The sequence below is a fragment of the Anguilla anguilla genome, chromosome 12 (genome assembly GCF_013347855.1).
Source record: "Anguilla anguilla isolate fAngAng1 chromosome 12, fAngAng1.pri, whole genome shotgun sequence".
Classification (NCBI taxonomy): Eukaryota; Metazoa; Chordata; class Actinopteri; order Anguilliformes; family Anguillidae; genus Anguilla; species Anguilla anguilla.
The window spans coordinates 13422897-13444343 of NC_049212.1; the positions used below are offsets into that span (position 1 = coordinate 13422897).

General features: G+C 48.8%; 1 protein-coding gene across 1 annotated transcript in view; it reads left to right on the forward strand.

Annotated features, from left to right (window-relative positions):
* arhgap32a (Rho GTPase activating protein 32a) overlaps positions 1-21245 on the forward strand; it is a 105162-nt gene extending 83917 nt beyond the window's left edge. The window contains exons 12-23 of the mRNA XM_035385664.1: positions 6691-6840; positions 8514-8616; positions 9520-9664; positions 10324-10406; positions 10791-10898; positions 11302-11447; positions 11592-11793; positions 12046-12191; positions 13053-13130; positions 13560-14228; positions 15338-16020; positions 16126-21245. Of these exons, the coding sequence (XP_035241555.1) occupies positions 6691-6840; positions 8514-8616; positions 9520-9664; positions 10324-10406; positions 10791-10898; positions 11302-11447; positions 11592-11793; positions 12046-12191; positions 13053-13130; positions 13560-14228; positions 15338-16020; positions 16126-18120 (4508 nt within the window). The 3' untranslated portion in view covers positions 18121-21245. The remainder of the gene's footprint in view (positions 1-6690; positions 6841-8513; positions 8617-9519; positions 9665-10323; positions 10407-10790; positions 10899-11301; positions 11448-11591; positions 11794-12045; positions 12192-13052; positions 13131-13559; positions 14229-15337; positions 16021-16125) is intronic.
* The last annotated feature ends 202 nt before the right edge of the window (positions 21246-21447 follow it).

Here is a 21447-nt window from a genome sequence, read left to right on the forward strand (position 1 = left end):
GGTTATTAGAAGAATATTTGCACACTCTGACTTCTGTGGACTAGTGCTGGGAATAAGTTTGCCTCATCAGTTTGGCTTTGCAGCAATGCTGCATGTGATTGAATCCAGCTGCATTTCAGGCGCATACAGAACAGTGCTGGTATTTCTCAATATGGCCTCAATTTACATGCTTGTAAAGGTCCACATGTGACCAACGTGCTGAAATCGGATTGGTTGCTCATCAAAGTAATGGGAAAGTAATAGAGCGTCCTGTTAGTGGCTAGCACTGTATGCATCATTGTAATATCCGCATCTATTAGTTTGTTTCAGATGATGAATTTGCATACTCACAATTCTATAATCAACCTGTTGCTTCTTTAATAAGTATAAAAAGGAGATGATGCAAACTGCAAGCGCTCATGTGCTGTAAGTATAAGGCAGTTATACTTCGGTTTATGCAGAGAAAATGCACAGTCTGTAATAAAGCCATGCATGCTCATAAATGAACTTGCTTTCAGCCCCAATTGATGTTTTATTTTATATTTTACAAAACTCCAACAGCTCATTGATTTATTCAAGGCTGTACAAAGTAGTCAATATGAAATACTGTCTGTGAACATAACTAAGTTGTGTATTTGGACAGTGTGATCTAGTCTCCCTCCCCAGAGACTGAAATGTCGGTCTCTGAATTCCCCAACAGATTTAGACAGACCTCTGCATTTGCTCTGTGTGTCCCATTTGCAGTTAGCCAAGGAAGCGATGTTTCATCATAGACTCTGTTTGAGTCCAATGAACTCTCAGAAACTTCCATTCTGAGTAATTTGAAAAGCATTCTCTCTTTGTTACGCCTTTCTTGTGCTCTCTCACACTCGCACTCACACACACACTCACTTACACACACACACACACACATGCTCACGCACACTCCCACACACACTCACACACACACACACACACACACACGCTCACGCACGCACACACACACTCACACTCACACACACACACACACACACACACTGATTCTTTAATAGAAAAACAGTGGTGAAATGATGCTTAGCTAAGCATTCATTACTGAATGGAATATCAAAAGTGGGGTCAACAAAGGGTGACTTGACAGATGAATGGAGAAGAGCCATTATGGTCGAAATGGATGTGCCTAAAGAAACAGTTACATAATCTTGTTTGTCCTGAAGCTCTTAGTTGCCACGATACCTAATCTCTTTGACACAATGACTGAGTGACAAATATTTAAAAAAAGATGTAAAAAGTAAGACACAAAAGAGCTTTAGTATCAGAGCAAGGCTTTGGGAAAATGAACATGAAATGTAAGAATTTACTTTGCAGTCAGTCTCTGCTCTATAGCTGCGACCGTCTGCTGATATTTACTTTGATATTTACCGTATCAATTCACAGAACACATTCCATTTAGTTTACTGCCATTATCATCCAAATTCTACCTACAGATGCCCCGTTCTTTAAATCAAAGTAAAAACGATGGCATTAAAATCTCACAATTTTGATATGCCTCCCACACACACACGCAAACAACATGCATATACACTCACGCATGCATGGAGGGGAGAAGTGGTAGGAGAAGTACAAAAAAATGCAATGAGCCGATTGCAGTTGTTTGGGTTCTTTGCTGTAAAGGTGACACCATTTTGTTACATTTTTTGAAGTGAGATGTTTTCATGGTCAGGTTCATTCATTGTCCATCAGAATATCAACAGTAGCTCAAACTGAATATGCCTAAACAATGACCCTATCAAAGCATCTGCGAACTCGAAACTGAAAAGAAAGCATCATGGGTTCGTAGCGTTTTTGTTCCGTTGTATACGTGTAACAAGAACAAACTGTTGGAATGTGGGAGATTACTTAAGTCACGGTTCCATTTTTTCCCCCTCTCACCGGCCTTGGGTGTGCGAGGCATCCAGCACGAGCACGGACCCGCGACCAACTGTAACAGGCGGTGCTCTTTCTGGGTCTCGCGCAGCGCTCAAGTTGCGGTGAAGCCGGTTTGGTTGTAAATATACACCAAAGGGGTTGGGCATCCACAGGGAGGCATAGGCAAAAGGGGGAAAAGTCACGCTTGTAAGCGCAAAGAAAAAAAATGAAAGCGATGCAATATGATACGTTAAATTGACGGGGAACAGGAAATGTATATTTTTCTTTTTCTCTCATCAGCATTTTCCAACCGCTTTCATTATTATGCGACTACGCAGTGACAGTGTGTCATGGTGTGTTTGTTTTATAAGTGGAGCTCTGTTTTAATTTTAGACTAGTTTTTTTAAGCAGTCACTACCTGCCAAATGAATTAGGATTATCTGGAGCTCGATCGCACCGGCCAGTAGTTACTGAGCCGGCAGAGATTTGTTTGCAGTTATTGGAGGGAGCCGAGAGTCTAGAGACCGAGGTGAGGAAATAATTCGTTCTGTGATATACACGGTAAATTCTTTACTTTGGTAAATTTGTGAAATAATGCATTCCTAAATTGGACGCGAAATAGCTCGTATTGGTTGCGAAGAATGGTTGGTATTGTGGCGTGAGCCGTGCGTATGTTTTATTGTGCATCCTGTTCATGTTGCGCGTGGACTTGTCGGAGTACCTCAGCTGGGGAGTTGGAAGACAATCTTGTATGCTACTTTTACGCCTCCATTAAGCCGTGTTATGGAGCTTTTAATGGAATGTTGAGTTCACGTAATTTGGACTTTCATCTACAATAAAATTGAATTAAAAATATATTGAAGTTACGGCATGTTGTATTAAATAATCTGAGTACCCAATCTTTGTTGAATTGATTCTTCGAACTTTGTTCTTAATATAAAAATAGATTGTTGAATCCATTATCGGTGTTAAGTGGTACACATTGAAGAAATATGGATGACTTGCCATCATCCTTATTTTTTAGCTGAGTAAATATGTCCTGTTAAATAATTTTGCACACAAGAGATATGGAGTCAATGAAAAGTTACCCTTAATCAGTCAAGTTCAATTGTGCCTAAAATCAGAAGTCTGTTTGTTAGTTGTTTTTTTATTTATTGGGCAAAGCAGGTAGTCATGTTAATATTGTCTAGGATGCACTTAAAATTGTATTGTTTTGGAGAATGTCAATAGATACATAAGTGTGTATCTATCAATCAATGGCATTCATAATTTATTATTGTTTAATAAATCATTAAATGGGTACTATTTATCTTAATAGTTAGAGGATTTATGCAATCATAGTATGTTTTAATTATACATAAATGCTCTCGCTACATCGGTAGTACTATGAGTATGAGGATAGATGCTACTACTGACACGAAACTATGAACAATTCATAGCTGTCAACGTGTTATCATTGCTGATAACACGTACGGCCAGTTATATGGACTGTTTTTACAGTGAAATTAATGTGCAGCTGAACACACCTCAAGGTCAGACAGAATGCTAACTGCCGAAGGGTAAAGGCTAAAATACTTTTTGAGCGTTAGTCAGCCGTCTGTCCTAATTATTCTGTTTATTATTAACCGCAGTTTGAGCCGTTTGAATTCGCAGCTGTTCCTACATCGTAACCTGTTATTTCTTATTGTACACAGAACTACTTGGCTTCTGTGCTTAGTGATGCCAAAGGAAGATTTAGACAGCCTAAAATGTGAACTAGCACTGAATCACTTACAGGATCAGACAGTTGATTGACTGCCTGCCTACCTGTGTGTGTGTGTGTGTGTGTGTGTGTGTGTGTGTGCCACTGCCAACACAGTTCAATATTGTTATTGTTATTTTTTTTATTTTATTTTTTTACTGAGTAAAATTATCTGTAGCAGTCAGTTCTTGAAAGCTTTTGTAATGCATAATAACAGCATTAAGAGTTGATAACTAACTTTGAATGAACACAGAAAATTCCTCTCTCGATGCTGTCATAACCTCCACATATTATTAAGGCATGGGGTGTTAGGCCTTCAAAATATGAAGCCTCTCACAGATATGCTACAGTTGCCTGCTAGCCACTGCTATAGGGTTGTTTTTGTGAAGAAGGGGGTACTTGACATTTACCAGACAGGTTTCCTCTGTTCACTCACTGATTCTGAGTGGAGCTGTCCCTCGGACGTCCAACGTTGACAAGCCTTCACCATTACAAGTGGAATAGGCGATGATAGCGCCAGCTACCTTTTCCTGTCATCATCAAGCACGGCGACAAGAGGGCTCGATGGTGTTCAGTATAGCTTGTGTTATGGGCTTTTTTTTGCTTTCGTTCTTATTCTGGGTTATATCTATGCCCGGGATAAAAAAGGGAAACATTTTAGTCAAAAAAGTTACGATTAAAAAAAACAAAAACTATGTTAGGATAAGCACTGTTGAGAACTTATCAAGTATGAAATCCGCTTCTCCGCCGATTTCTTTTCAAACGCTTTCCTGTTATTCCAGCCATTGTTGAACTGTCTGTGCACGGCGTGGACGGAGGCAGTCATGTAGAGGAGCCTTTCTTTGCCTGGCATCTCGCTATTTTTCCACTTGTCCCGTTTCCCTTTTAGTTTTTAGTTGAATAGATTTCTGAGTGTTTTACACTGCTTTTTCAACTGGCTTCAGAAATAACGTGAAACGCTACTGTTGGCAGGGAGGTTTATTCCAGCTGCTCTTTGGCGGTCATAGTTACGGTGTCATGGATGCTTTTATACTGACTGTGTAATGGTGAAGGGAGGCAAACCTGTAACTCAGAGGTTTCTGGTTTGTAGTGGCACTGTTGTACTCTCGAGGGTGAAGACAAGCAGAACTATGCCAGGTTCAACGTTCAGGTTTTTCCACTCTTGCCCCATCGGCTGTTCAACGGGCTGCCTGCCCTGCTTCTGGGTAAAGCAAGGAAAATAAGGAAATGCATTTGAGATATTCATCTATGGCCCCCACAGGAGTTCTCCTCACCTCACTGAGCAGGAACCAGCTGGACCTGTGAACCCGTGGGCTTGCGGAAGTGTTGGCACAGACATAGCCCAGCCACAGTGCGTGTTGTAAATAAAAAAATGAGAACGAGAGAGAGAGCACCTTTGAATGCACCTTCTGATTACCCAGCTCAGTCTAAACTGCTTCTAGCACTGTTAATGAATATACAAATCTGTCAGTGTGTCCAGAAACACACTAGAATGAGTTGTGCTGCATTAAAGAAGGTAGCATATCCCTTTCATAAGGCCGTTTCATTGAAAACTTGCTCTTGCCTCATTGACTATAGAGGGACTCAGTATGCAATTGTCGAGGGAATGGTATGATTCCAGTTTTTTTTGTCAATGGAAAATGTGCTCTCAGTACCCACCAAAGCCTACCTCATAACCTTTTATTTCTTATTGTAGACAATTACTTTGCTTCTGTGCTTAATGATGCCAAAGGAAGATTTAAACTAACTAAAATGTGAACTGGCACTGAATTGTCACTTGCACGATCTGGCAATTGATGGACTGCCTGTGAATTTGAGCAGTGGAGTGTGTGTGTGGGGAGTATGCTTAGAATTTGCCATATAGTTTGAAGGCACTACAAGAAAAAATATGAATCACCGAGTTCATGCGCCTTGTTGACTCAGTGAAAATTAGAATTTTGTTTTCTGATCTTAGCCAGAAGATATAAATGTATTCTTGGTGGTCGCTGCATGTATTTGGTTGTCTTAGCAGCTAGTATATGAATTTTGCAATGAAATACAGTATTGAGCTATGTCATGAGTTCGATATTCATATTCATTCACTTCGGTGACTCAGCCATAACACCAACCTATCATATCAAGCAGATGGTTGGATTTATGAAATGGCTAACAATGGATATGTGCATGAATTCCACAAATGGCCTTAGGCAATCCTTGATGAAGTGTCCTCTTAAAAAAAAATTGATTGTTAAATTGAGTATTCAGTCTTCTCTTTTGCCAGATCCAAGGTCGGTTAAAATGTTTTTTTATAACTGTGTTTTCTGTTATATCACGGTAATAGTGAGTGTGCTGGTATTTTTCTGTTATAAAGTAAATGTATGTGATCTGCTTGGAGTCTCCCTAAATGGCCCAGATCGCGTTCAAATGCTACGGCTTTGTTCTGTAATCCGAACTCCTTGAACCTCATAGTTGATTTTTCTTTTCCCCCCTCGTCACACCATCTGCTGTTTTCCCAACCCGAGTCCAACAATGCCACTTACAAATTCCTGGATTTGCTCCTTTGTTTGTAGAAGAGATTCTGTCAGAACTGGCTCAGAGCAAGGCCCGAACGCAAGCCATTAAAGCGCTGGAAGAAAGCTCTGTTTTCACATACTGTACTGCTTTCACACTCATCCATTTAGAGATTGATTGACAGCTATTTCAGAGCGCAAATGGATTCTGCGCCCTAGCATCAAGCCTGGATCAGTTTTAGGTTATACTGCCGTGTTGGTTGCAGGTTTAAGTTGATTCTGAATCACATGTTTGGAGGGGAGGGGTGAAAGTAGCCTGTGGTTCGTGTTAACGTTGTAAGGTCACTGTCCGCAGACATATTGTGCGAGCAAGCTGCCTCCACACCCGTTTCAGTGACTCACTAGCATGGCTCAGTTTGACTAAACCTCTCAGTCTCTCCTGCTTCCTTAATGTCTCTCTCTTCTTGATGTGAAATGGGCATTCTTCTGGCCAGTTTCTCAGCAGTTGCTAACATGCTAGTTGATTGAGGAGTTTCTCTCTCCCTCACTCTCTCTTTCTCTCTCTCTCTCTTTCCCCTTCTCCCTCTCCATTTTCAGTGTCTAAAAAGCACGGGAAGCTGATCACGTTCCTGCGCACCTTCATGAAGTCGCGACCGTCCAAGCAGAAGCTGAAGCAGCGGGGCATCCTCAGGGAGCGGGTGTTTGGCTGCGACCTGGGCGAGCACCTCCTCAACTCGGGCCACGATGGTGAGACATCTTTCACATCAAACAGGGCCTCCGACAGAGGCCCCACAAGTTTTCATACACAAACAGCCTCTGATGGGGAATCCACAGGTACCCCACCCCAAACTATTATAGGGACTTCTCAAGCATCCCAAGCCAAACACAGGAGGGACCTGTTCGGACATGTTTATGGCAGCACGCTGTCATAGAGAGTTTAAAGATAGCCACAGTGCTTTACACATTTTGAGAGATTTCCCTCCGTTGATCCCTTGGGCTAGTTGGCAGTACCAGTCGAAATCCTCTGTGCCCCACCCCAACCCCCTTTGTTTTTAAAAGGCGCTGCACACAGTGCTGACTGGGGGATATGGCAGTCACATCTGGCACAGGCTTGACCAGGCCTGACCATCCCAGCCCATGTGGTTGTGGTTTTAGGATTCGTCATCGTCCCTCTTGGTTTTGATTTTTGAGGAACTATTTGGAAAGAATGTATCATGGCTTTATGTTCCGTGGTTTCTTGTGTGTATTTTATTATTTTTCGCAGTGCCAGTGCCAGTTGCCAGACAGACACTCTAGATTCTTCTACCGTGTGTGTGTGTGCGTGTGTGTGTGAAAGAGAGAGAGAGTGCATGTGTGTTTGAATGTACCTGTGTGTGTTTCTTCATGCGTACGTGCGTGCTTGTACGTTTGTGTGTGTGTGTCTGTCTTTCTGTGTGAGTGTTTCTGTGTGTGTCAGTGTGTGTTTGTGTGTGTGTATATGTGTGTGGTGATTTGAGGAAGAAGGGCCAGGTAAAAGAATACACACACTAGGGTGGGATCAGACCGAGATGAGGAGGGAGTTTTGCATTTTGGTGTTCTTGCATAGGCAAGCTTGAGGTTGTCAGTCACAATCCATTCTTTAACTGCTAATTCTCTCAGAAACGTGGCATCACATCCCCCTCAGAGTGCTGTCAATCACAGAGACTGCCTCCTCTTCTGTGCTTGACGACATTCCCCATCGTACTCGTGCAAACGACTCTACTCTGTCATCCGTGTCATCGCGTGCCACATGAGATGGCTGTCAGTCAGGGCCTCGTGTGCTGGGAATAGACACTTACCTCCATGCGCGCAAATAGCGCCGAAGTCCGTTTATACACTGAGCGCGCCGCTTAACGCCACAGTAATCAGCCGGTCCGATTACGCAACCCGATTGGCTGCTCACGAGAGCTTTGGGTGATTCGCTTAGCGCGGCGCGGCTGAGATGCTTTCCCGCTCACTGGCATGCACTCTGGTGATGACGATGTACGTGCTTCACATGTTCCGCAAAGGTAGAGATGCATGAGCGCACCTGTTGGTTACTGCTAATTGGTTGGTGAAAGGCTGGATTCACGTCCCTTCAAGTAAATGTTTTGATTGTCTCTCCCATGGATTTCATTTCTTTATGGTCCCAGAAAGCTACTGGATGTGCTGATTTCTGTTGTTATTCAGTATTTAATTAACCAATTACAGCAACCGATTACACAGTTAACTGCCCTCACCTGGTTTCTTGGGTTTGATCTGGGTGCTGATTTTAAAGTAAGAAACAGCCAGCAGATGCAGTGGTTCTCCGGGCCCAAGGTCGGGTGTGTCAGCTTTATAGGAGCCTTATAGCGACTGTTCAGGTGGGACACAGCTGGACTCACTGGCTTCACATGCGCTGAATAAACCCCTGTCCGCTCCAGTCCCCCAGGTCCTCAGGAGCTGCACTGAGTTCATCGAGAAGCACGGGGTGGTGGATGGAATATACCGCCTGTCAGGAATCGCCTCCAACATCCAGAAGCTGCGGTAAGGCTCTCGCCTCCAATCCGAGTCCGACCCAGGAAGGAACGAGACGAATTCGACAGACTGGAAAATGTGTGGGCAGTGCCAGTTTACTCCCCTCATCACTGATGTATTTAAGAGCGATCACTGGAACTGGATGACCTTGACCCCGGAGAATTAAGCTCGCGTTCAGACTGGGGAACTGCTTTGCCGCTAGCCGGCTGTCTGAGGGAGTTAATGAGTGGGAACCAGGGAGTGGTAAAACAGACAGGTTTCAAAACAAAACAGTGATGATAACAGCGGCAGGAGAAGGTGAACAGATAGGAGAGGGGTCAAAGAGCAGTAACAGCTCTGGCACGCTGAGGAGGCTTCCTGTGAATATGACGCCTGTCTGTAAACACGCTGTGTGCTGTTATCTGATCAGTTATTCCTCTGAAACTCCGCCCTCATACTGTAAGCTCTACCTGCAGTTTCTCCACATTTTGTCCTCAAGTTCCCAAATAATAATTGCAGGTCTAAATATAGCCGGTGGCGCAGCCAACCATGGTTCCCTCCTTCCCCTGTGCATGCGATTATGTGCGGCGTGTTTCTGTGTGGTGTGAATTACAATGTTCCCCACAGGAGTTTTCACATTTCAAATAGTCTGACCTGCTGAAACTCACAGAGGTGCCCAAATCCCACCACGCTCTCTCTGCAGTTTGTTTCCGAAACAGCCAAGGCTACATTTCTGATGCCTTCAAAGATATGTTGTTCGTTTTCAGCAAATTTTCTGAACTTTATTGCTTCACACTGTACATTGCTGTATTTTTATTGCATTCTTCTTATTCTTATTCTTTGGAAACTGATTAATAATAAAGATAACAATGCTCAGATGGGTCTCCCAGCCTGGGCTGTAGGCAGGTGACCGCTCCTTCTCCCTGTCCCCAGGCACGAGTTCGACTCAGAGCAGATTCCCGACCTGACCAAGGACGTGTACATCCAGGACATCCACTGCGTGGGGTCGCTGTGCAAGCTGTACTTCCGCGAGCTGCCCAACCCGCTGCTCACTTACCAGCTCTACGAGAAGTTCTCGGTAAGCGCCTCCTGCTGGTGGATTGCCATAAATGCACTGCTGGTGGCTAGCGTGGAGCTGGAGCTCAGCAAACAGACCTCACTGTAATGCATGAAGTACTGGGGGTTCAGCACAGGGAGCTGCATATGAACATGTTTGGGTAGTAGTTTACCAACTAGTTAGTGAACATGTACAGAGTTAGCTTGGTAGAAAAATGACTATGGACTATTAAACATGGTGTTTTTTAATGGTTCCCTTCAGGAGTTCTGTCTTCCAGTGCTTAAAATCACATATTCATTGCTGACCGAATTAATCAATTTCAGGGTTTGTTTAAGGACAGCCCTTGGATGGGAGGGGGGTGGAGGTTGGGGCTTCTGGCTTTTTGGCATTTCTTTTTGGCTCTCTCTTTGTATCAACAATCATTGTTGCGAGACTGAGAAATTGACCACACCAAGGAATAAACCAATACAGACTAGAGCGGGAGAAGGGGGGAGAGGGTGCCAATGTTTGCTGGTAGCTATGGCAACCGCAGGACCCAGCGCGGCGCTTCTGGGCTCCCGTCTCGGCGGCCCGGCGGGAAAGTGGTCCCATATGCGCCCGTCCCGCGGCCGGATCCGAAGCAAGCGGTCCCGACTGGGGAGGGACTGATCTGAGCCCCCCGCTTGCCCCTCTGTCCACAGGAGGCGGTGTCCGCTGCCACCGACGAGGAGAGGCTCGTCAAAATCCATGATGTCATCCAGCAGCTGCCTCCGCCGCATTACAGGTCAGCGCAAGTCTGCACTGACCTCTGATGGTAGAAAGAGGAACTGCAATTAACCATGGCTCTACATGATATTATTATTAGTATTATTATTAATATTATTAGTATTGTTATAATTTTTAATTGATAAACTTTGCTTAAAACATAAACAAGATTATGGTTTCTATTGATAATCTTGTTTTAGATTCCAGACATGGTGCTGAATATGGGGCTGTAGTAATGTGTGGTGCTTCATCACCACCCAGTGGTTAATGAAGGGAACATCCATGTAGAATGAAATTTAGAATGCTTCTAACCACGTAACTTGAATAGCTGTAAAGGTCATATATATGTCTGTGTGTGAGACTAGCCTTTGTTGATTGAGTAGGGTGCTCTGTTTTCTTCTAGGACTCTTGAGTTTCTCATGAGGCACCTGTCCCATCTGGCGACCTTCAGCTACGTCACCAACATGCACAGCAAAAACCTGGCGATCGTCTGGGCCCCCAACCTTCTCAGGTCAGCTTGCACCATGCGCAGTCATCAGAACACGCCCATTCCTAGCAGCCTAGCAACTGGAGTCACGTCTAATATACCTGTACTATTCTGTATAAAGTAGGCTTGTCTCTGTGTTTGATTTTACTGGTGGCATATGGTGCACGAGCCTACACCAGTGTAGTTATCTCGACAACAGCAATACTGTTTTTTGGTTATTACAATTTTAAATTAAAATAGCAAATCCTCTCTTTCGAGAGAGCGCTGTTGTGTGGGACTTCCCAAGAGCTCATTTTTGCTTGGGGTCACTCAATCAGAAGGAGAATGGCTTGGCTTGCCTTTTCAGAAAATCCTTTTTGTTGTGAGTGTTGTGCTGGTGTCGCTGGCTGAACGCGGCCCCTCTCTCCTCGCCCGCCCGCCCTCGCAGGTCCAGGCAGATCGAGTCGGCCTGTTTCAGCGGCACGGCGGCCTTCATGGAGGTGCGCATCCAGTCGGTGGTGGTGGAGTTCATCCTCAACCACGTGGACGTGCTCTTCAGCCCCAAGCTCAGCCTGCTGATCCGGGAGGGGACAGGTCAGCAGGCCCGTCGCTGCTTCCCCGCACGCTTTCTCAGGGGCTTAAACTCGATGGATCTTACGGTTCAGAAATCTGCAGCGCAACAGCCGCGCAGCGAAGGAGCCTCTCGAAATGAGCACGCCCCTTCTGTCTCGCCCTCAGGTCACGGCTCGCTGTCTCGACCCAAATCCCTTCTGGTGTCCTCCCCCTCCACCAAGCTGCTGAGCCTGGAGGAAGCCCAGGCCCGGACCCAGGCCCAGATCAACTCCCCCGTCACCGCCGACAGCAAGTACATCGAGGTGGGGGAGGGGCCGGCCGCCCTCCAGGGCAAGTTCCACACCATCATCGAGTTCCCTACTGAGAGGTATGCTAATTCATTAGCTTCATTAGCTTCATTAGCTTCACCTGTTCCCTCTATGGGTGGATGTATAGGTAGCCTGGCTGACGGAAAGAATGTGAATATGCGAAACTGATCTACTTCCATATAAATTAATTTTATATGGATATAGATAAGCACAGTTTTATTTGAATAAACGCATGCTGTGTATAAGCTTTTGTTTAAACTACAGTTAGCGTCTATTAGATGAGCCGACCTGACTTCACCCCCCCCAAACAGAAAGCGCCCCCCCAGTAAGACGAAGAAATCCCCGGTGGGCAGCTGGCGCTCCTTCTTCAGTCTGGGCAAGTCTTCCTCCATGGCCAAACGCAAGCTGCAGCACAGCCCCACAGAACACAACGATCTGAAGAGCATGGCGCTTGCTGGTGAGGCTTCTCTCTCTCTCTCTCTCTCTGTCTCACTGTTTATGTCTCTCTCCCTCTCTCACTGTCTCTCTCTCTCTCTCTCTCTCCCTCTCTCACTGTGTCTCTGTCTCTCTCCCTCTCTCACTGTCTCTCTCTCCTTCTGTCTCTCTCTCTGTCTCACTGTCTCTGTCTCTCTCCCTCTCTCTCTGTCTATCTCTCTCTCCCTCTGTCTCTCTCTCTGTCTCACTGTTTATGTCTCTCTCCCTCTCTCACTGTCTCTCTCTCTCTCTCTCCCTCTCTCACTGTGTCTCTCTCTGTCTCTCTCCCTCTCTCACTGTCTCTCTCCCTCTCTCACTCTTTGGCTCTCTCTCTCTCTCTCTCTCTCTCTCTCTCTCTGTCTCTCTGTCTCTCTCTCTCTCTCTCTCCCTCTGTCTCTCTCTCTCTCTCTCTCTCTCTCTCCCTCTCCCTCTCTCTCTCTCTGTCTCACTGTCTCTGTCTCTCTCCCTCTCTCACTGTCTCTCTCTCTCTCTCTCTCCCTCTCTCACTGTGTCTCTCTCTGTCTCTCTCCCTCTCTCACTGTCTCTCTCTCTCTGTCTCTCTCCCCCTCTCACTTTTTGGCTCTCTCTCTCTCTTTCTCCCTCCCTCCCTCCCTCCCTCCCAAACATAATGTCCCAAACTTAAACAGTCATTCCTAGTTTAGTTATTTCTGGGTAATTGGTTAAATGCTTAATATCCACACATTTCCTTACCCTAAATTAATGCACAAGTTGTTTTAAAGAGATTTGAGTTCAGTTCAGTTGAGTTTCTTTTAAGACTTTCATAAATGACTCCATTTTTGATTGAAAATGAAAATGAAGAGTTTGTCTCATTCTTGTTCTGCAGGAGGCAGGGGGGGAGATTCGGGGACACTACGATCTGCCAAGAGTGAGGAATCCCTCAGCTCTTTACACAATGTGGAAGGTACAGTCACAATGTCACCTTTCTTGAGCTTCAGTTCTGAAAGGAAAAGTGCTGTTACATTTTGTCATAGCAGAGACCCCTGGGGTGTTCCATGCCAGACCTGACACAGAGCTAGATACGTACTATGCTGTCACAGGAATACACTCTCCTTAATAATCCTGAGAAGTCCTCAAATTTATCAATATCACATCTGGACAAAATCGAGACACTAAATTCCACTAGACACTAAATCCTTGCATTCTCTTGTTTCGAGACGTCTGGGTTCGTCTGTGTTTTATGTAAATGTGCCAAATCACATTCTATATTAAGCTTACAGTGGTTAAGGTGAGGCTGTTGATCATGAAAACCGCTGTGGCGTATATAAGTTGTGTTGTCATGGTCACCCGGAGCCCAACGCACAGGTGAAGGTTGCTGTTCTGTGTGTGGCAGGCGAGGTGAAGATGCCCCGCCCCCGCCGGCCGCGCTCCAGCAGCGACGCCCTCTCCGCCTCCTTCAACGGGGAGCTGCTGGACGGCCGGCAGCTGTGCAGCTCGTGCGACGCCCTCCCGCGCGCGGACAGCGACGGGGACGAGGGCCCGCTGCGGGTGCCCGCCCTCATCTCGCCCCCCTGCTCGGCCGAGGACGTGGACCTCAGCCCCCCCGACATGGGCATGGCCTCGCTGGACTTCGACCCCATGTCCTTCCAGTGCAGCCTGCCGCCCTGCGAGCCCGAGGCCGGGGGGGAGGGGGCGGCGGCCAGCCCCCGCCGGAGCGGCTCGGAGACGCCCCCCCGCGGCCCCGCCCTCTCCCCCGAACCCAGCCCCGCCCCGCGGCGCCCCTCCCCCGACGCCATCGCCGTCGCCGAGGGAACGCCGCCGGCCCCCTCCCCTGACACGCGCCGGGGTCCCCCCGAGTCCCCGCCCCCGAGCGTGCCGGAGCCCGTTTTGGAGAAAGAGGGCGTCCCTGCGGACTCGCCCCACCCTGCCCCGCTCTCCCCCGTCGCCCATGCCGTCTCTGACCCGCCGCTGAGTGGGGCGTCTGAGCATGTCTGTGCTGTTGCCATGGAGACGAGCGCAACGCCCGTCTCTGACATCGCTGAACCCGCCCCCAACCATCCAGGTCAGCAACAACACATGACGCCCCATGGAGATGTTTACTGTTAGCGGTACTAGTGAAGCTTAGATGGCTGTTTAGTGTATCAATCAAGGAATTCACAATTAGACAGCAGTGCTGCTGGTTGAAATCCCAGCTAGCTCAATGCCAGTGTATTTTTGAGATAAGGTATTTCACTTGAATTGCTTCAGCGAAATACCCAGCTGTGTAGTTTATTTAAAATGAATTTGCCTATCGAGAACACTGGCTTATAAATCAAGGTTTTTGAACCCAAATACCTCATTCAAGTCCGTAAAGGAAAGTACAGTGTGTAATGTGATGAATGTAATTTTCTCAGTTGACAGGGTTTTTGCCAATCAAAAATGTTTGATGTGATATGTTTGAAATATCAAACGGGGTGTTTCAAACGGGCTGCCGTGGAGAAACGCGGCTTTCATCTGGAGCCTCGCATCTGCGCCGCCGTTCAGCTGGCGCGCGTATCCGTGGCAACATGGCTGCCCCGAAGCCACGTGTTGCCACATCTGAAAATCCATCGCTGAGGTGGAGCTGTTAAACGTCTGTGGTTTAAACATTGATCCGCGTGACAAACGTTTCCTCGCCGGTGAATACTTCAAGGGCATTGATTTCGGAGCTGGAATCTGCTTGTGATGTGGAAGGTAGTGCGGGGGGGGAAGTCGTATGTCTTTGCGGAGCCCGTGTGTGGAATGTTGTTAACGTGTAGGTTGAAAATGGTTCCTGTGCCGGACAGTTTTAATTACCCTGATAAACTTGGCGAAAATGTTGGCTTAATTGGGCGGGTTTGTTTACCCCCCGAGCACAGAAATGTTTAAGCAGAAATTCAGGAATGTTTGGAACGGAACATTGTTCAGTTTAAGTTTGAAGCAGTGGCTTAAACCCTTTTTGAATAATAAATAACAGCCTCTAGTTTCGATACGCTCTAAAAGTCCCTCAGGGTCTGTAAGTTAAATACACAGGTCAGTCGAGTGAAAAGAAAGAGAGACCCAGCCGTCCAACCTCTCTGTGCTTTTATTTGCCTCGGTCTGCGTTTCCTTGACTGTTCATTTCTTTTGCCCTTTTCCTCAGATGTGTGTCCTTCCTTTTTTGTCCCTCCCCAGGAGCCGTAGCTGTGGAGACCCGGCGGGAGGGCCCCGCCGTCAGCGCCGCGTCCCTGCTCCCGCCTCCCCCCCCTCCGAAGAAGGCCGCCCGCATGCTGGCCCTGGCCCTGGCGGAGTCCGCCCAGCATGCCACGGAGCTGTCTCAGAGACGGGCATCGGGCCCGCCCACTCCCTCCTCCCCGCTGCCCCCGCAGAGCCCGCCGGACCGGCCCCCCCTGCCCCAGACCGCCCCCTGCGCACCCCCCGCCTCCACCGCCCCGTCTCCGCCGGCAACCACCCCCGCCCCCGCCGAGGGCCAGGAGACAGCGGGCGGGCCGTCGCCCGACGGGAGCGACTGCGCCAAGTCACCAGCCGCGCCGAGCGCCAACGCCGATGCCAACGCCGCCGCCAGCCGGGGCAACGATAGCAGCCTCTGCAGCGTTGCCCTCAGCTCGGCACACGCCAGCCAGCACGCCAGCCCCCCCACACAGCATGCCAGCCCCCCCGCACAGCACGCCAGCCCCCCCACACAGCATGCCAGCCCCCCCGCACAGCACGCCAGCCCCCCCACACAGCATGCCAGCCCCCCCGCACAAATATCACCCCCCCGGGGGAGCCCTGAGAGAACACAGCTGCCCGTTAGCCTCCCCTCACCTGTCAATCATGCCAGGGAGGGCGGGGCTACACCACAGCAGCATCCAGAGGTGAGAGACAGAGGGGTGCTGTGATTGGCTGTGCTGTAGAAATGTCGCTTCTTGCTGCCATGTCCCCAGACTGACGCTTTTGTCGTCTTGTTTATGTCTCCTCAGACGCAGGCCAGCGGCGGTGCCCCGTCTCCGACCGTGCCCAAACCCGCCGAGACGCCGGTCACCGCGGAAACCGCCCAGCCCCGCGCGGCCCCCGTTCCGCCCGCGCCCCTCCGCCCGGCCGAGAAGCCGCGGGAGGCCGCGCAGCCGGCGCCGCCCCGCCCCGAGCCCGCGGCCCCGCCCCCCGCCTACAGCGCCACGCCCCCCGCCCCGCCCGCGCGGTCGGCGGAGAGCAGGCTGGCGGCCGCCGCCTTCTCCGGCGCCGAAGCCGCCAACGCCTCCAACTTCCACGCCATCCTGGCGGAGGCGGCGGTGCCGGCCTCAGTGGCGGAGCTCCTCCCACAGCCGGCCCCGCCCCCGCGGAAGTCCTCCGCCCACCAGCCGGCCTACCTGTACTACCCTAAGGCCGAGGGGCCGACGGAGCCCCCGCCTCCGGAGGCCTACTACCACCCGCGGGCCGTCCCGGCGGGGCCGCCCTACCACTACCGGCCGGAGAGCGTGCCCCCGCACGTGTCCTGGGCCTCCAAATCCGAGCCGCAGGTGCTGTACGCCCCCTGCGCCGACGGGCGCTACGCTACCCTGGGGCCCAGGTCCTTCCACCAGTCCTTCAAGTCCCAGGGCCCTCCCAGGGGGGAGTACCCCCCCGGCAGGCACCCCAGGCCGGGGTACGGCGTCCCGGACGGGGGCCTGGCGTACCCCGCCATCCGCAGGGTCCAGTCCCTCCACGCCGCGCCCACCGGCCCCCGCACGCCGCCCCTCCCCCTCCCGGAGGACGAGCCGCCGTACTACCAGCGCCCGGCCTACCACTACAAGGCGGTCTACCGGCCCGCGCCGCCGCCGCCGCCGTCGCCTCAGGGGGACTACCACGTGACCCAGCTGCAGCCGTATTTCGAGAACGGGCGCGTGCAGTACCGGTACAGCCCCTACTCCGGGGCCCTCCCGCCGGACGGGGCCTGCTACGAGTCGGAGGCGTACGCCACCGTTCGGCTACGCCACGGACACCCCGCCTCCGCCCGCGGCCCGCACCACCCGCCGTTCCCGCCGCACCCGGCCCGGGCGGGGGGCAAGGCCCCGGGGTACCTGTACCTGTCCCGCCACGCGCTGCCCCTGGGCAAGGAGCACAGCTTCGTCAGCCGGGACATGCCCCCGTCGGGCGGGGCCAGGGGCGGGGCCTACCCGGCCTGGGACCCCCAGGATTCGGAGAGGTTCTACATGCACTCCCTGCGGCGGGAGAGCCGGGCCAGGCAGAAGGTCAAGGGTCACGGCCCGCCCCCGTACGACAACGTGCCCATCCTGGAGGCGGGGCTCCCCGAAATCCGCCACCTGCGCAGCAAGTCGGACCCGGGGAAGGCCGTGCTGATGGCCGCGGTCCACCACCACCACCCCCGGCACCCCCCTTTGGACCCGGACGCGCCGGTCTACGCGGATCAGGACAGGCGCTACCATGGCAACGGTCTGGCCCACCACAGCGGCTCACGGAGCTCCCAGCATGCACAGCACCAGGACCCCAGCCTGAAGGGCGAGCTGACGGACCACAGGCAGGGGGGTCGGCACCGGCAGGAGCCCCCCGAGTCCAGGGGCCACCCCCCGCTCTACGAGTACCCCGACTCGGACAGGCACACGGGCAGGGTGAAGGACGACCCCCAGGTCCCCCTGAAAGCAGCCGCAGCCCCCAAATCTGAGCGATCGCAGTGTGCGAGGGAGCGACACCACTACCACCACCAGCCACCAGAGGGCGCCGAGTGGGACCCCCGGGTAAACCACGCCCCCCAGCCCCACGGGAAGCGGGCTGCGTCTCATTACGACAACCTGGACGACTATCACCCCGCCCCTCAGCAACCCGTCCCCCACGGCCGAGGAGGGGCGGGGCACTTCCCCGGCAGCGGGTTCACGCCCTCTCACGGTAACAGGACCTTCTCCACTGCCCTTGGACAGGGGGCCTTCCTGCCAGCAGAGCTGCCCCTCCAGAGGCCCGAGACGGAGGTGCGGGCCGAGTGACGGGCTCCAGCGGACGTCCCCAAATAAAAAACAAAAAAAACAATCCAATTCAGCAGCCTCTGCGGGACGGTGGACTGCCTCCTGAATGCATTTTATTTTTACCTCCCTGTTTTTTTTAATGAAACCGTCAACAAAAAAAGAAAAAAAAAAAAACTTTTTAACTGAAGTGAATGTACCGTAACCTTGAATATTACACACATGTGACTTAGCCAAAGGCAGGGGTGATCAGAAGTACATTTACTGCTAAAGATCAAACAAAGAAGCAAAATCTCTCTCTCTAGTACATACACACACATAGATTATATATATATATATAAACTACTGGCAAAAGGGGGATTTACATTTAAAGTTATAGTTGTATTTTATTTGGAAGGAATGAGGGAGTGTTGGGGGTTTATAGGAGGCAAATGCTTGCATTTTAGAAATGCATGTCCAGTTAGAGAACAGTTCTCTGTGCTGTCGGGTGTCTGGGAGGTTGGGGGGAGGGGGGAGCTCAGTGTATGCAGACTTAAGCTTTTCCCATTTGGGCTGTCTCTCAGAGCGGTGTGAGCGGTTCGTCTTAGAGACGGAATATTCAGGTGTCACTTCATTTTCTTCTTCAGTTTCTCAGCCATAACGCGCACTTTTTGCACCTAGATTTATCCGTACGCCCACCTGCACGCTTGAAACGCTCTTTTGTTTTCTGTGTCGTGCTGGGGAATGTCGAATTTGAAGTTTGAGTGCCTTTGGTAAAGTTTGTGCTTCCGTCACACGTGAAAGCAGGACCGAAAGACAGGAACTGTCCTCATCGCCAACACTGTCCCCTTTTTGGAATCATATGAAGGGATGACACATTACATGTAGCATCTTTTCATTTCACTGTCAGTGCCACTGAACTAATTAACAATGTCAATCGAGTGCTTTTGCCCATAGTAGTGACATTTAATGCTTGAGAGTTCAGTTTTCACTACACTGACAGAAAGAAGCATGTATACTAGACTGCACTGCTTATCAAAAAATAGATATTCGAGATTTTAGCTGCAATTACATTTTAAATTGAAAACAATCTTGATTTGGTATTCAGGCTTCATAATGTTTAGTATTAGAAATGTCACTGCTTCTGAATTCCAGTGTCATCATCTACCATTTCTGTTCATTTAAATAGTCTGCACCCTCCCATTTCTCTAATTCAGTACTGTACGAAGAAGACAAGCCATTAAGGTTCCCTGGCTGACAGGCCAGAAAGTCAGGTTTTGAAATCAAAGTTTTCTTTTTTAAAATAGTCTGTTACCCTGGGGTTAAGAAATACTCCTGTAAACCTGGTCTTTTGATGGCTGAAAGTAAAAAGAGACCAACTTTAAAAAATAATAATTGGGTTATGGAACTGGAAGGCGAATTGGCAGGTACTCAATTATTTAGCATTACATGAATTAAATGATCAATTCTTACTTTGATTATACCGCATAACTTCTCAGATTTTTCCAGTTTGTACTGCTGTGCATATCTATGCCTTTTTGAGTGAAGGTGTGTGGGAATTTAGCACTTGGTGGCATTGCCGCTCTCACAAAAAAATATTATTTTTTAAATCACACTTTTAAAAATGCATTCCTCACTACGCACAGCCCCCATTCACTCCTGTGACCCGGTAGGTTCAGATGCTCAACGTGGCCATGCTGGGGAATGGTACGTTTACCCTGTTTTACAAATGATTCACTCTTTTATGGAGGCAACTGAGTTTGTTCCCCCAACCCATAAAAGGTTCTGAATGTGAGAAATAATTCCTGCGTATGTGTGCCATAAAAATCTCATCTCAAAAACAGAAGAGTATAAAATTTTTCTGTGGTACGTTGTACGTTTAAAATTTTCATTCATGTTTTATTTATGTTGTTGGAAGTAAACTGGATGTTCTCTTAATAATATTTTCAGACGTGTCTTCAGTTTCAGTGTGCTTCTTGCAAATGGAACAACACTTTTGGGCTGCTTGGACTGCCTTTTCCATATGTTGGCGTGCGAATATAATTCATTTCAGAGTGGAGAGGTTCTCAAGTATGTCAATATTCTGTGCTATGTATGAGTCATGGTTTTGTGAGGAAAGGCATCTTAAAGTGGAAATAAAATTATTTACATGAAATGTACCAGATTTAATTACAGTATTTTTATAATCTATACAACTGTTTTAATTATAGTCATATTGATTAACTATATTGACAGCAAAACATGCATTTCTTTAAGACAGTAGTACATAGAGGTGAATACGATTCTGAAATAATCAGAAATGTATTTATAATTGTTGATTCGTTATCAATTTGATTTTTTTCACACAGGGGCGTAAATCATAAATGAAGACCCTGGATTATGCAGTTTTGTTGAACCGTAGTATATAAGGTATTAGTACACCATTCATGCTTTCAAAATGCTAACATCCCAACTAATTGCCAAACGGTAGTATTTTGATAAAATGCGCAAATGCTTTCATTTGACCTCACCGAAAAGGTTGCGGTGTTCTTGGTATGGCTATTAAACTAGCTGGTGTGTACGCAGCAGCGCTACAACCACACACAACACTGCTCCAGGTGTGGCATGGGTAATGTTGGGGTGTTGCCACCGTTGATTCAATGGTACACTAAAACTTTGGAAGTAATCTCTGTCGTTTGGAAGCTCCAAAAGGCTGAGGAGAAAGTGGTACATAGCGCTGACCGGGGTCAGTTACGGTAGAGATGCCGATGTGGAAAGCTGCCTTTGGTTGAAGCGCTAAATTGACATGGTGAGCGCTCTGTTGCTCTTATTTCCCGTCCGGTTGAAGGAAGAGCACTGCATTGTGTAGCAGGGAGAGAAATTTCAGGACTTTTACACCCCCGGTGGTATATATACGTAATGCTGACTGGTACCGGTTATACTTTTTAAAATAAATATATTAAAAGGTGTGTTTTTTTAATGACTATTTTTAAAATGGGACTGTGCATTACCCAGACGGTGAACTGTGTATGCAACCAGTGCAGTTAGGAAGTACTGATAATGGTATTCTCTAGAACAGTGGTGTCCTTTTGTACATTACCTGTTTATGTGTATATATGTATATATACGTATGTGTACAGTATGTCCTACATGCAGACTGGATATAATATTAAACAATGTGAGTCAAAGTATTATGTTTCTCTTTGCGCATTTGTAATTTGGCTTCGTAACATTTTCTGCACACAGACGGAACGTTAAGCGCGGCATTAACGTCTGTCGGTGTAACGGAATTTAATCTCTTCTCACACTCTCCAAAGTGCTTTGCCCTCTAATCCTCCGTCTCTTGTGTTTTCCCACTTTTTTCCGTTAATTCCTCTCTTGAGCCTTGGCGCA